Genomic DNA, 14,583 nt, shown 5'->3' on the forward strand with positions numbered 1-14,583 from the left:
CCTCTACAATAAAAGATCTTGTGGAGGCATCTCCATCTCTGATCTCAAACTGTACTATAGAGCAACAGTAGTAAAAAACTGCATGGTACTGGCATAGAAACAGAATGGTGGTTCAATGGAATCAAATAGAAGACCCAGAAATAAAAGCCCCACACACCTATGGAAACCTGATTTTTGACAAAGAAGCCAAAACCATACAATGAAGAAAAGACAGCATCTTCAACAAATGGTGCTGGTCTACTTGGATGTCTACATGTAGAAAAATGCAAATAGATCCATAATTATCACGTTGCACAAAACTGAAGTCCAAGTAGATCAAATAACTCAACATAAGAACAGACTCACGAAACCTGTTAGTAGAAAAAGTGGGGAAGAGCCTTGAACTCATTAGCAGAGGAGATAACTTCCTGAACAGAACAACAGCACAGGCTCTAAGATCAACAATCAATAAATGGTACCTCATGAAACTGAAAAGCTTCTGTAAAGCAAAGGACACTGTAATCAGAACAAAATGACTGCCTACAGACTGGGAAAGTATCTTCACCAGACCTATATCTGATAGAGGGCTAATAGCCAGAATATATAAAGAACTCAAGAAGTTAAACTGCAACAAATCAAGTAATCCAATTTTAAAAAATGGGGAACAGAGCTAAACAGAGAATTTTCAATAAAGGACCATCAAATGGCAGAGAAACACTTAAAGAAATTGTCAACATCCTTAGTTATCAGGGAAATGCAAATCAAAACGATCCTGAGATTTCACCTGACACCCATCAGAATGACTAAGATCAAAAATTCAAGTGACAACACATGCTGAAGAGGATGTGAAGAAAGGGGAACCCTCCTCCATTGCAGGTGGGAATGTAACTTGTACAACCACTTTGGAAATCAATCTGCCACTTTTTCAGACAATTAGGAATAGTGCTTCCTCAAGATCCAGCTATACCACTGCTAGGCATATATCCAAAATGTGCTCAAGTATACACCAAGGACATTTGCTCAACCATGCTGGTAGCAGCTTATTTCATAATGGCCGGAATCTGGAAACAACCCAGATGTCCCTCAACTGAGGAATGGAAACAGAAATTGTGGTATATTTACACAGTGGAATACTACTCAGCAATTAAAAACAAGGAAATCATAAAATTTGCAGGCCAATGGTGGGAATTAGAAAAGATTATCCTGAGTGAGGTATCCCAGAAGCAGAAAGACACACATGGTATATAATAACCTGTAAGTGGATACTAGACATATAGTATATGAGAAACATACTAAAATCTGTACATCTAAAGAAACTAGGCAAGAAGGAAGACCCTGGATAAGATGATCAGTCCTCACTCAAAAAGGCAAATGGGATAGACTTCAGAAGAGGGAGAAAACTGGGAATAGGACAGGAGCCTACCACAGAGGGCCTCTGAAAGACTCCACCAAGCAGGGTATCAAAGCAGATGGTGAGAGATTTATAGCTAAACCTTGGTCAGAGTACAGGGAATCTTATGAAAGAAGGGGGACATAGAAAGACTTGGAGCGAACATGAGCTCCACAAGGAGAGCAAAAGGAACCAAAAAAAATCTGGGCCCAGGGGTCTTTTCTGAGGCTTATACTGCAAAGACCGTGCGTGGAGATAACCTGGAACCCCTGCTCAGATGTAGTCCTTGTAAGCTCAGGGTTCAAATGGGTTCTCTAGTAAGGGGAACAAGGACTGTCTCTGACATGAACTCATGGGCTGGCTCTTTGATCACCTCCCCCTGAGGGTGGAGGCAGACTTACCAGGCCACAGAAGAAGACAATGCAGCCAGTCCTGATGAGACCTGATAGACTACGGTCAAATTAAATGGGAGAAAGGCCTCCCCTATTAGTGGGCTTGAGGAGGGGAAGAGGAGGAGAAGAAGGAAGGAGAGAAGGATTGGGAGGGAATGAGGGGAGGCGTTACAGCTGGAATACAATGTGAACGAATTGTAATAAATAAAATATTTTTTTAAATGCTTGGAAAAAAAACACATTTTTTATTTTGATTCATCCATGTACCACCATAGTAAAAGGTCATGTAGAGACTTTAAAGAGACTATTTCCAACTTTTCCCATTCATAATCATTTTTTTAGTTTAAATGTTTGTGGGTGCAGTGTGATAATTTGATCCATGTATACAGTGTGTAAAGATCAAATCTCCATAATTAGCATTGATTCTGAACTTTTAAAATACAAAACTACCATTTCTAAGGTTACTGTCAATTCAAACTCAATTACTTTATTGTCTTTCTTCACTTCATTGCTAGTACCTGATAATTTTCTTCTGCATGCGTAGCCTCAAGGAGTCATCAGTCACCAAGCCCTACTTAGTTCTGTACAACCAAAATTTTTTAAAGCAATATAAATATAGATTCCTTTTTCTCTGTGATAATGATAATGTCTTACAGTGTGTTCCTTAGTCTTCCAAGTGAGTGAACATCTATTACTTATAGCCTGAAGATTCAATTTCAGGCTGCACCTATTTGTTATCAAGTAGAGATAATAAAGCAGAGAGCTCTCTGCAATCAAATTGTGTAACCACTCTCTTATTAAGAAATATACCCAACTGTAGCAGCTCATCTGGAAAGCTTCCAGAGGCAAAGGCTAATGGTAGTTGCAGTAACTCCCCTGAACTCGGTTGCAAAGCTTCTCCTAAGGCAAGGAGTTCAAAGCCCCTCAACTAGGGAATGACTCTAGGAGCTGGACAAATCTATGATAGACAAGCTCCTTGCCTATGAAGCTCAGCAAGACAATGTACCATCAGTAGATGGCTGCAGCAGAATGGTCAAAATATGGTCCTGGACCAGATGCATCTGTGTCAGCTTGGAACTGCTTAGAGGTACCAATAACTGAGTTCCACTGAACACCTAGGGAGTCAGAAGGTGTAAGAATGAGACCTGTAGTGTGGATGTTATCAAATCCTCTTTGTAATTCTGATCCATGTTCAAGGTTGCAACCTGGTGCCCAGGCTTTCCCCTTACCTTATCTCTGTGATGCTCCTTTTATTCATAGCCTCTCCATTTACCTCACACTAAGCTTCTTTTATCAAATTCTGCTCTCAGGCAGTGGTCTAAAACTCATTCACAGAAGTCAAGAGGACTTGCCACAAGCTTAACAGTTTTATCTTTCAAAGGACTTTACCTTTTATAGCGATCAAAGGTTAAGCCTTAAGCCACTAGCACAAAACTCTAACTGGGATTTTACAAAATGTGACAATGTATAATATGTACTGATGGAAAAAAAAAAAGCTTTCTCAGTCTTTTGGCAACTGTCTTTTGACCCTTAGTGACCACCAGCTGTTATGGCATCGTAGTGCTAACTAGATAGTAATGTTTTCCATCAGGTGAAAAAAGATGTCCTGATTTTTTTAATATGAAATTGTGCATTTTTTTTTGCAGCAGCAGCAGACTTGGCTGCATAAAAGCATGCACATTTTATAAGCATGCATGTTTCACACTTATATTTACTCATCCAACACCCTGGTCACAAGGGAGCACATGCCACTGGTAGAGTGTATAGAGTCTGCATATCACCAAGCTCTCTGTCAAGGGGAGCCTCTTTTAGGAGGTGTTGAGTAAGGCTATTAGGGTGGGAGAAACAACTGGACTATGAGCTCCATGAATACTAGATAGAAGAAAGAGGCAACCTTATGGAATTTCTGAAGCATATTGAAAATAATGACTGAACAAAAAGCATAGTTGGGAATGATGGTATAGATATGGATGTGAGGCTTGTCATCCCACCCAGAACTAGACTGGAATGTCTGCATCTCCTTCTGTACACCCCACATTTAAGTTACAGTGTATTATCACTGTGAATAGAGCCCTTATTGGTGTGCATAGGGTGTGAAGTCTGATCATCAGTTACTAATAGCTCTGACTGCCCTGTAGATTATATAGACCTTCTTAGTGGAGTTAGTTCAGTCAGAGACATAGTTTGGCCTTCTATTTGGATTACTTAACTGCCAGTGTAGCTAAGAGTAGCTTTTGAGAGCTGGGAAGGGTATTATGTGTACCTAACCCAATCTCAGAACCCGAGATAATAACAGAGCTAAAACTACACCAGTATCTTCCAAGGTCCACTCTGTTCCCTGTTTACCTGTCAGGCTCTCTCTGTTTAGAGGATTTGGCTGGTTCAAATTTTAGTTCTCACATACACACACCTCCTAAGCAAATTTTTATTGAGTCTGTGTGTATCCTCATTCATAAAAAATGAGGGAAAAGGAGGAAATGGGAAGGTTTTATCTTCACCACACATGGGCTAAATCGCTTTTGTTTTTGGTCTCTTAAAACAGAATGATAAAATATTTTACTTATCACTTACTTTTTAATTAAGAAAAAAAAAGTTTATTCATGGAAGTTTTCTGAAGTATTGTAAAGTCTATCCTTTTTGCACTAAGGCCATTTTGAATTAACTAAAACAAGAGAGCGAGTTCCTAAATATGTCTCCGCTTCAAACTCATGGTTAGCCTTAGCGTACCTACTTAATCGGCCTTCTCATCAGTTTCCCCACCTTTTAAAGGAGGTTTAGTAGATGACTTTTCATAGCTCTTTAACGTTAATGATCTATACGTCTATGATGAGAGACAATGACTGGTAGAAGGAAGAGAAGTAAATTATAGGAAACAGGAAAAGAAAAAGCTTAGAGAGAAGTAAATGAGTGTACAGAGTAAAGGAGAGTCAAAGAGTTGGAAAGTATCAAAATGAAGCAAAAGATAAATTCAGGGATTTCTTCCTCATCTCTTCAGCCCCACACACTATGGTTATCAGATCATATAGTCACAAATACCTAAGAGCATCTGATGTCACTTCTTTCTCCCCACTAATTAGCTCATCTGGTTCTGTTTTCTATACTCAAAGAATAACTGTGGAAGATTATACATCTGCACATAAATCAGAGTATAAACATGTGTCAATGTAGTACGATGTATGGGACCACCCAGAAAAACCTGTCTTTGACTATTTAGCATCTACAAGTGTATGATCTGGAAATCCCAGACTCCCAGGAACAGTTCTCTCATTTGATTGGTTGGTTGGCATTGTTTGTTTCTTTGGCTTTACATGGAAACTCTTGTGCACGTGTGCAGGCATACACTCAAGTGTGTGTGTGTGTGTGTGTGTGTGTGTGTACTAGTTCATGTGTGGGAAGATTATATGCCTGGATAGGGTTAAAGAGGTATCTAAGATGGAGTATAAAAAATTGAATCAGTAGATTAAAAAAAAAAAAAAAAAAAAAAAAACGCTCCAGCAGCTTTCTCGAATGGTCCTCTATTAGAAGTTGTTTGTATCAGTCTCAGGAAAGACCCCTGGTCCCAGATTTCTTGGTTCTGTTGCTCTCTTTGTGATGTTCCTGTCCCCTCCAGGTCTTTCTATCTCCCCCTTCTTTCATAAGATTCCCTGAACTCTGCCCAAAGTTTGGTTATAAGCCTCAGCATCTGCTTTGATACACTGATGGGTAGATTCTTTCAAAGACCCTCTGTGGTAGGCTCCTGTCTTGTTCCCTGTTTTCTCCTTCTTCCAATGTCCATCCCATTTGTCTTTCTGAGTGAGGATTGAGCATCTTACCTAGTGTCCTTCTTCTTGCTTAGCTTCTTTAGTTGTACAGATTTTAGTATGTTTATCCTATATTATTTCTAATATCCACTTACTTATAAGTGAGTATATACCATGTGTGTCTTTCTGCTTCTGGGATACCTCACTCAGGATGATCTTTTCTGTTTCCCACCATTTGCATGCAAATTTCATTACTTCCTTATTTTTAATAGCTGAATAGATTCCATGTGTAAACGTACCACAATTTCTGTATCCATTCCTCAGTTGAGGGACACCTAGGTTATTTCCAGTTTCTGGCTATTACAAATAAAGCTGCTTTGAACATAGTTGAACAAATGTTCTTGTTGCATGGTGGAGCATCTTTTGGATATATGCCCAGGAGTAGTATAGCTTGATCTTGAGGTAGCACTATTTACAATTTTCTAATAAAGCGCCAGATTGATTTCCATAGTAGTTATACAAGTTTGCATTCCCACCATCACTATAGGAGGGTTCCCCTTTCTCCCCATCCTCTCCAGTCCGTGTTGTCACTTCAGATTTTGATCTTAGCCCTTCAGATGGGTGTAAGGTGAAATCTCAGGGTAGTTTTGATTTACATTTCCTTGATTACTAATGATGTTGATTATTTCTTTAAGGGTTTTTCTGCCATTTGATATTTCTCTATTGAGAATTCTCTGCTTAGCTCTGTACCCCATATTTAAATTAGATTACTTAGTTTGTTGGTGTCTAATTTCTTGAGTTTTTTATATATTCTGGATATTTTCCTGCTTTTGAATGTAGGGTTGGTAAAGATCTTTTCCCAGTCTGTAGGCTGTCTTTGTGTTTTGTTGACCGTGTCCTTTACTTTACAGAAGCTTTTCATTTTCATGAGGTACCATTTATTAAGTGTTTATCTTAGACCCTGAGCTGTTGGTGTTGTGTTCAGGAAGTGCTCTACTGTGCCAATGAGTTCAAAGCTTTTCTCTACTTTTTCTTTCAACAGATTTAGTGTGTTTGGTTTTATGTTGAGGTCTTTGATCCACTTGGACTTTGTTAGTGAAGCGTGATAGATATGGGTCTACCTGTATTTTTCAACATGTAGCCATCCAATTAAAACAGCACCATTTGTTGAAGATGCTCTTTTTTTCCATTTTATGGTTTTGCCTTCTTTGTCAAAAATCAGGTATCTGTAGGTGTGTGGGTTTATTTCTGGGTCTTCAATTCAATTCTGTTGATCCACTGGCCTATTTCTATACCAGTAACATTAAGTTTTTATTATGTTGCTCTATAGTACAGCTTGAGATCAGGGATGGAGATACCTCCACAAGATCTTTTTTTTTTTTTTTTCAATGCAGTTTATTCAGGAACATTGAACAATCCTCGGACCCCGGGGAAAGCCAGCCCACAGCTTAAATAGCCTCTGGGTAGCCAACCCAGGCATGCCACGGGGGCAATGCAGATAGGTCCACATACATGGAAGCAAGCCAGATCCTCGGCCTTAGCCAAATGTGGAGTTGTTCGTGACAGAGAGCACTCACCATCGGGAAGGTGGAAGGCGGAAACCAGCTCCATCTTTAAGGCATAGCATTCCGCAGTTCTCTACAGTTCCCCCTTTTTGTTTTAGACGCATCAGGCAAGAGTAGAGGTCTGATCTCTGATATTAGAAATAAATTGGGACTTTGTACAGATGTTCATTTAGGTGTCATCCACCCTAAGAGCATCAGATCTTTTATTGTAGAGGATTGTTTCAGCTATTCTGTTTTTTTTATTTTGTTGTTGTTGTTGTTGTTGTTTTCCATATAAAGTTGAGAATTTTTCTTTCAAAGTCTGTAAAGAATTGTGTTGGTAATTTGATGGGAAACCATTGAATCTGTAGATTACATTTGGTAAGATAGCAATTTTTACTCTATTAATCCTACTGAACAATGAGCTTTGGAGATCTTTTCATCTTCTAATATATTCTTCTATTTATTTCTTTGGAGACTTGAAGGGTTTTTTTTGTTTGTTTGTTTTTCATACAAGTAACACCAAGATACTCTATGCTTTATGTGGCTATTGTGAAGGGTGTTGTTTACCTAATATCTTTCTCAGCCCAATTGTCTTTTGTATACAGGATGACTTCAGATATTTTTGAGTTAATTTTGTATCCAGCCACTTTGTTTAATGTGTTTATCAGCTGTATGGGTTCCCTGGTAGAATTTGGGTGGCCACTCCTGTATACTGTCATACCATCTACAAATAGTGATACTTTGACTTCTTCCTTTCCGACTTCCTTTCCGATTTGAAACCCTTTGATCGCTTTTAATTTTCTTATTGCTCTAGAAAGGAGTTCAAGAATAATGTTGAAGAGATATGGAGAGAGTGGGTAGCCTTGCCTTGTCCCTGATTTCATGGAGATTGATTTTATGTTTCTCTCTGTTTAGTTTGATGTTGGCTGTAGTCTTACTGTATATTGTCTTTACTGTGTCTAGGTATGTGCCTTGCATCCCTGATCTATGCAAGACTTTAAACATGGTATACACTCACTTATAAGTTGATATTAAATGTATAATATAGGATAGCCATAATAAAAGCTACAGACCTAAACAATAAGGAAGAACCGTAGGGAGGGTGCTTAATTCTCCTTCAAAATGGCAAACAGTATAGACTCCAGAAGCAGTAGAAGAGAAGAAACAGGATGGGAGCCTACTATAGAGGGTCCTCTGAAAAGCTCCACCCAACAGAGGATCAAAGCAGATAATGAGACTCACAGCCAAACTTTCGGCAGAATGCAGGGAGTCTTATGAAAGAAGGGGGAGATAGAAGGACATGGAGGGGACATGAGTCCCACAAGGAGACCAACAAAGCTGAGCTCAGGGGGTCTTGCAAAGACTGATGCACCAACTAAGGACCTCGACTCCCTGCTCAGATGTAGCCAGTTGACAGCCCAGTCTCTATGTGGGTTCCCTAGCAAGAGGAGCAGGGGCTGTCTCTGTCTTGAACTTGACTGCCTCCTTTTTGATCACTGCCCCTGGTGATACAGCCGTGACAGCCCACAGAGGAAGAGGACCCGGGCAGCCCTAATGAGAGTTGATAAGCTATGGGTAGATGTCAGAGGAGAACTGCCCATTTCAGTGTGCTAGGGGAAGGGAATAGAGGGGAAGAGGGAGGCAGGGTAGGTCTGAGAGGAGTTGAGGAAGGGGTCTTCAATTAGGATATATAATGAATAAGTTGTAAAAAGTAAAAATAAATAAATAAAATTTTTATAAAAGACATTGTTTTAAGTCTCATCATCCAGTAGATTAGGTTTCAAACAAGTCAGTTTTCTGTAAGACTTGTTACTTTAGCCAGGCATGGTGACACATATTTGTAATCCAGCATTTGTGAGACTGGAACAAGAGGATTGTTAGGAGAACAGCCTGAGCTACACAGTCATTACTAAATGAGTTAGAGCTTCAAAATGATACCCTCTACTGGAGGGATGGCTCAGTCAGTAAATTGCTTCCAGCACCTATTACTGGCCTCTAAGGTGCTTCTAGCACCTACTACTGGCCTCTAAGGTCATGCAGACGGATGGTGCTGATATACATTCAAGCAAAACATTAACACACATTAAAATAAATAAATAAAATATTTTTAAATTAACATACTCCTTTTATAAAGGTAAAGCTCTCCTACTCATGAATAGACTGACTAGCAGTCATTTATGAAAAGTTATATAGCCAGCTCCCTGCTCAACTTCCAAAACAGGAAAGTATCTGACAAGAGCTTTAAGGCCAGTAACAGGCTTTTCTTTTATTCTTTATCAATTCTACACTGTAACATTTCAATCCTACTAAATAAAACACACCATGATTCAACACCTAAATTTGTCCACTGAGTCAGAGAATCATAGCAAAGCCATGCCAGATGTAGCTTTAGAGGCTTCTCTGTCAAGCAATTATCACACCTGGCTGCACATATCAAAAAGCACATAAATGGACTTAAAAAAAACATACACCAATGACTGGTTGTATGTCCCTACCAACTGAATGCCACCAAGAATCAATTGGTAAGAATGGGAGTTTGGACATAGCTTTTATTTTCTTTATTTTATTTTTTAACATTCAGAAGGAGATTTTAATGAGTCTCCAAGATTAAGCACTCACTCAACTTCTAATGTGGTAAATGAAAAGTGAAAGTTATTTATACTTATTTCAGAATCTTAGTAGTGTAGTGCAGCTCTAAATGCCTAAGATTATTCCGTTTGACATTCCATAGCCAGCCAATCATTTCTACCTTTAGTTTCTCAGAGAGAAGATTCCTTAAAACTTCAAATTCACATTGGAAACAGATCCCCTTTTTTGATTACATTAAATGACAGTAAAATCCATAGGTTTCCTGCTTCAAAGTAAGATAAAACACTCATGAATACTAAAGGGACACGTACTATGCTCATTTGGCATGTAGGCAGAGGTAGTCCACTTACGAAACTGGGCAATTTATATCTATATTAAAAAAAAAAAAAAACAAGATTTCTTTTACAGTTCTAAAGACTGGAAAGTTGAAGACCAAAAGACAGTAGATTCAATTACTGAGTGAAAGTTGTTGTCTATGCCCAATTTGATGCTGTCACATCCTTTGAAGTGGAGAAACATTGTGGAAGGCATAAGGGCAAGTGGGCCAAAACCTATATATAAGTTTGTTTTGTTTGTTTGTTTGTTTGTTTTTGTAAGGGCTATACTCATGTTGATTTAATCCCTTTTTAATTTTTTGTTTCTTTTTTATTAAATTTTTATTTTTTATATTAATTACATTTTATTCACTTTGTATCCCAGCTGTAGCTTCCTCTGTCATTCCCCCCCAATCCCATCCTCCCTCTTAATACCTTTTCAAATTCTCATCTCTTCATTGAGACATATATTCATTGTACACAATGACAGGTTTCATAAGGACAAGTTCTTTCAAGAATATCCAGTATGTTAACCATATTCATGTCTCCATACCCTCCTTCTCTCCATCACTCCCACTAGTCCCCTTCCTTCCCCCATTCTTTCTTCTACATTCATGTCATATATCTCTATATCTGGTTTGTATATTTATAAAAATCTAAGACCCACAAATGAAAAAAGACACATTTTTTGAGTCTCACTGTTTTCACTTACTATCTCAAGCTGTTCCAAATGTCATCATATTGGCCATTAAAATTAAACACCTAAAGTTTGGAGGTTAACATGGACAATCCCTAGCAAGTTTCCATGAATTATTTATTTGATGGAGGAGAATACTTGAAAAAGGGCAATTCAAATCTAAATTCTTCATTTTTTAGCCTTTCTTTTCAGCTGTGAGTGTCTTGTGCTTTTGGGAGGGTCTCCAAACACAACAAGAAAACCACACTGGGAAAGCATCACTTCGAGAGACAGAAGGACTGTCTGGTTCCTTCATTACCCCCTGCTTAACTCTTTCCAGCTGAGAAGAAATAGCTCATCTCTAAAACTGATGCAAGATTTGTTCTGGTTACCAAATTCCAATGTCTAAGGATAATAGGGATGAGGTTACCTCTTAAATCTTGAAAGACAAACTTCAAAGGGCATTTCTGTTTTGTGAAGCATAAAGTCACCTGTTACTCCTGAAGATAGTACAGGTGACTAAAAAGAAAGAATTTCTAAAGTTTCAGTGTCACCAGACTATTATAAATATGGGAAAGACAACCAGAGTTTACAGGTAATCTTCAACATATCTGTGTTTGTAGACATCTCACACCAAACAAGTGACTCAGGGAGTCATTTCTTCTATTACATATAGCATTGTGGGATGACTGGAACATTTTAAGTATTTGGGTTTCAGGTCTTTTATCAGAAAACCTAGTGAATGAATCAAGTTTAATTATTTTTTAATGAAGTTTCAAAATGATCAGTTGTTGGAGAAAAATCACTGTCAAAAATATCAATCAATCAAGCTTGTAAATGGACACATGCAGAAAAACTTGGAAAAAGCTTGAATATTTGTACCCAAAGACTGACTCTTCAGTGGCAGCCTCACTTTAAAAGCTGAGAAGGTTGCAGAGTAATGAAATCTAGATGTCTTACCTCATATATTGCTATGTTGGAATTTTCATAAGTAGCTGGAGTTAGACAGCCTGAAGAAAACGACAGCCTTGGGGACCTCCCACTTTGAACTTCTGAGATGATCTGGAAGCTTACACTGGCATAGCTGCCTCTCTGTGAAAAGATTAGGGGAAATAAAAGGTTGAACATAATTGTCATTATTTAAAATCAATTCATTATAATCATTTGGAACTCTTTGTAGGCTGTAGGTAGTAGGTTACATAAATTCTATATACCACCAAAGAAATATTAATATTCCCAAGTATTTTTATCTCCCAGATAACTTGCTTATTTTTTTGAATTAAAATATAATTGCATCATTTTCCTCCTTCCCTTTTATCTCTCCAACCTTTCCCTTGCATCTCTAATTGCTCTTTCTCAAATTCATGGCCTCTGTTTCTTTAGTTGTTGTTCCATATATGTGTATGGATATATATTCCTAAACATTGATCAGTCCCTGTAATGTTACTTGTTTGTTTGCTTGCTTGCTTGCTTGCTTGAGACAGGGTCTCACTGTGTGGACCAAGCTGGTTTAGATCTCATAATCCTCCCTCCTCAGCATTTCAAGTGCTAAGATCACAGGTATACAACATGCCTTTCCTATTTCTCAAAGAAAATTGAAATTATATTCATGTGAGACAAGAAAGTCTATATCTGTTAGTAATTTCACATGAAATCCTCATTTTCAAGACTTGAAATTTAGACCCAAAAGCTGAAATTAATTAATTTCCAAATATCATCTATTCAATGATTTAGTTAAGAGAAATGTGGTTGTAGAGAAATCAAACTTTTAAAAATAGAACTAGTAAGTAATTTCAGCCCCTGACTCCCAATATTGGCTCCTTTTTAGTTCTACTCTGCCAGATGAAATCATTCTTTCTGAGAGAAGGCCACACATAGAGCAATTAAGAAAATAGAGAGTAAGTGGGTTATCAGTCTATAATAAGCATAAGGCTGAAGAAGGCCAGATCTTTTGCTCCTTGAATTTATCTAGACAGATAGTCTGAAAAGGGAAGCTGCAACTTCCCAGTTGAAAGACAAAATGAAGAGAGTTCCCTGCTATTGTGACAACCTTTAAAGATAAGCTCTACGTCTTCAAATAAGCCAGTAGACTTACTTTATATGAAGAATGGAATAAGTCAATCGATACCTCAATATTACTTTCTTTATTTTTTAAAATGTCTTTTAAAAGAATTGCGATGAATATAAATGAATAGATACTCTCATTATTATCTAGGCAAGTGTCCTTCCTCTTCCAACACCAATACCACCTTTCATTCCTTCATTAATTATTTTATTATAGTAGTCAGGGTAGTCTTTTTGTTATTTCAGAGTCTCACTATGTATGACAGATTGGCCTTAATAACACAATCCTCCTGCCTCTGCCTTCAGGAGACCAATATTATAGGCACATACCACCAATGCCTAGCTTCTATATTCTCCTTTTTATAAGGAGGAAACAGACAGCTAAAGAACAACGCAAGGACTTGAACAAAGATTTTGCTATTTCAGTTCCCTGTCCTGTTCTTTTTCCTTACCACATCATGCTTTCTACCAGTCCTCTTTGCCCATAATTAATCTTGAATACTTTCTAATGCTGTACTTACAGCGGTCTTTGATCACCTGAAAATAACTGGTTGCTTTAGCCTTAAGGTAAGTTCTTTTCAATATCAATACTATCACAAAGTATGAAGAAAATGTTCTAATATTTTAACAGCTCAAGACTTAGGCAACATGTAAAACCTGACTCCTCACATAGCCCCTCCATCATCTTGCACTCCTTCCAACAGAGCAAGGCCAGGAAGCCATCTACCTCCCTTCTATTCTTTTCTTTGTTTTCATATCTCAGCGAACGCATGTAGATATATATTAAGACATAGTCCACTCTGTGAAGGGAAAGGAAGAAAGTCATAAAATTTGCCCAAATCCACATACACTTGGATTTCAGCTTTGCTTTCTTCTTTTAACATCTTTCTTTTCTGACTTGACTTCTTCTGACCTGACAATTTTTCTAGACTGAATTAATTCTGTATTCTCAAAGAGTTTACACTTTCAGACATTCCTTTTGTGTGGAGTTCTTGGCTTGGTTTCTTGACTGATTAAACACAGCCAGCTGCAAGTTTGTGACTGAGCAATTAGCAAAATGTATGCTTCTTGGGTAATGCCATTCTTTTCCACTTAGACCAAAACACTTGAACAAGCAAACAAGCATCAACATTCCCATAAGAACTGTTGATATTTGGTGATTTTTCACTTTTATAGAATATGTTTTCATTCTCTTCAGGTCAAAAGTTACATGAAATGATATATCATCATGTTCACTGTCTTAAACCCTAAGCCATCTGTCTGTCTAGCAGTAGCTCTAGTGTGCTCTTTGTGGCATTTTGAAGGTATTGGCATACTTTTGCAACACAAGTGCAGTTTATATATTAGTAGACCTCATTAGGCTATTATAAGGTCTATGTATGCATTGAAAAATCCAATTTAATCCAAAAATGAGCATCATAACCGTTTTTTTGGTACTTGAAAACCCAATATCCAGGCAGCTGTCAAGAACTGTCAGGTTGACATGGATAATACCAAATTCATGGGGGGGGGGGTGGAAGTAGATTTGTATCTTTGGTCAAAACTTCAGTACATTTATGTTCATTTTCATAAGACTTTATGGCTGATCACATTTCTTTTTTTTAATTTTAGTTTTTCTTTTTAGTTACATTTTGTTAACTCTGTGTCCCAGCTGTATCTCGCTCCCTCATTCCCTCCCCAACCCCACACTCCCTCCCTGCCCCTTTCCAAGTCCACTGATAGGGGAGGACCTCCTCCCCTTTCATTTGACCCTGTTTTATCAGGTATCTTCAGGGCTGGCTGCAAAGTCCTCCTCTGTGGCCTAACAGGTCAAGGATATACGAGTAGCTGCGCTCCCCTGCTAGAACCTCCAAACAAGCTCAAGGCTGATCACATTTCTAGATAACATAGTT

At 38.1% G+C, this 14,583-nt stretch overlaps 1 protein-coding gene across 1 annotated transcript in view; it reads right to left on the reverse strand.

Annotated features, from left to right (window-relative positions):
• The window catches only part of Gucy2f (guanylate cyclase 2F, retinal), a 131,515-nt gene that overhangs the window by 58,504 nt on the left and 58,428 nt on the right, over positions 1–14,583 (reverse strand). Inside the window, exon 6 of the mRNA XM_060374654.1 lies at positions 11,588–11,719. Within this exon, the coding sequence (XP_060230637.1) occupies positions 11,588–11,719 (132 nt within the window). The remainder of the gene's footprint in view (positions 1–11,587; positions 11,720–14,583) is intronic.

This window comes from Meriones unguiculatus, chromosome X, assembly GCF_030254825.1.
Source record: "Meriones unguiculatus strain TT.TT164.6M chromosome X, Bangor_MerUng_6.1, whole genome shotgun sequence".
Taxonomy (NCBI): domain Eukaryota; kingdom Metazoa; phylum Chordata; class Mammalia; order Rodentia; family Muridae; genus Meriones; species Meriones unguiculatus.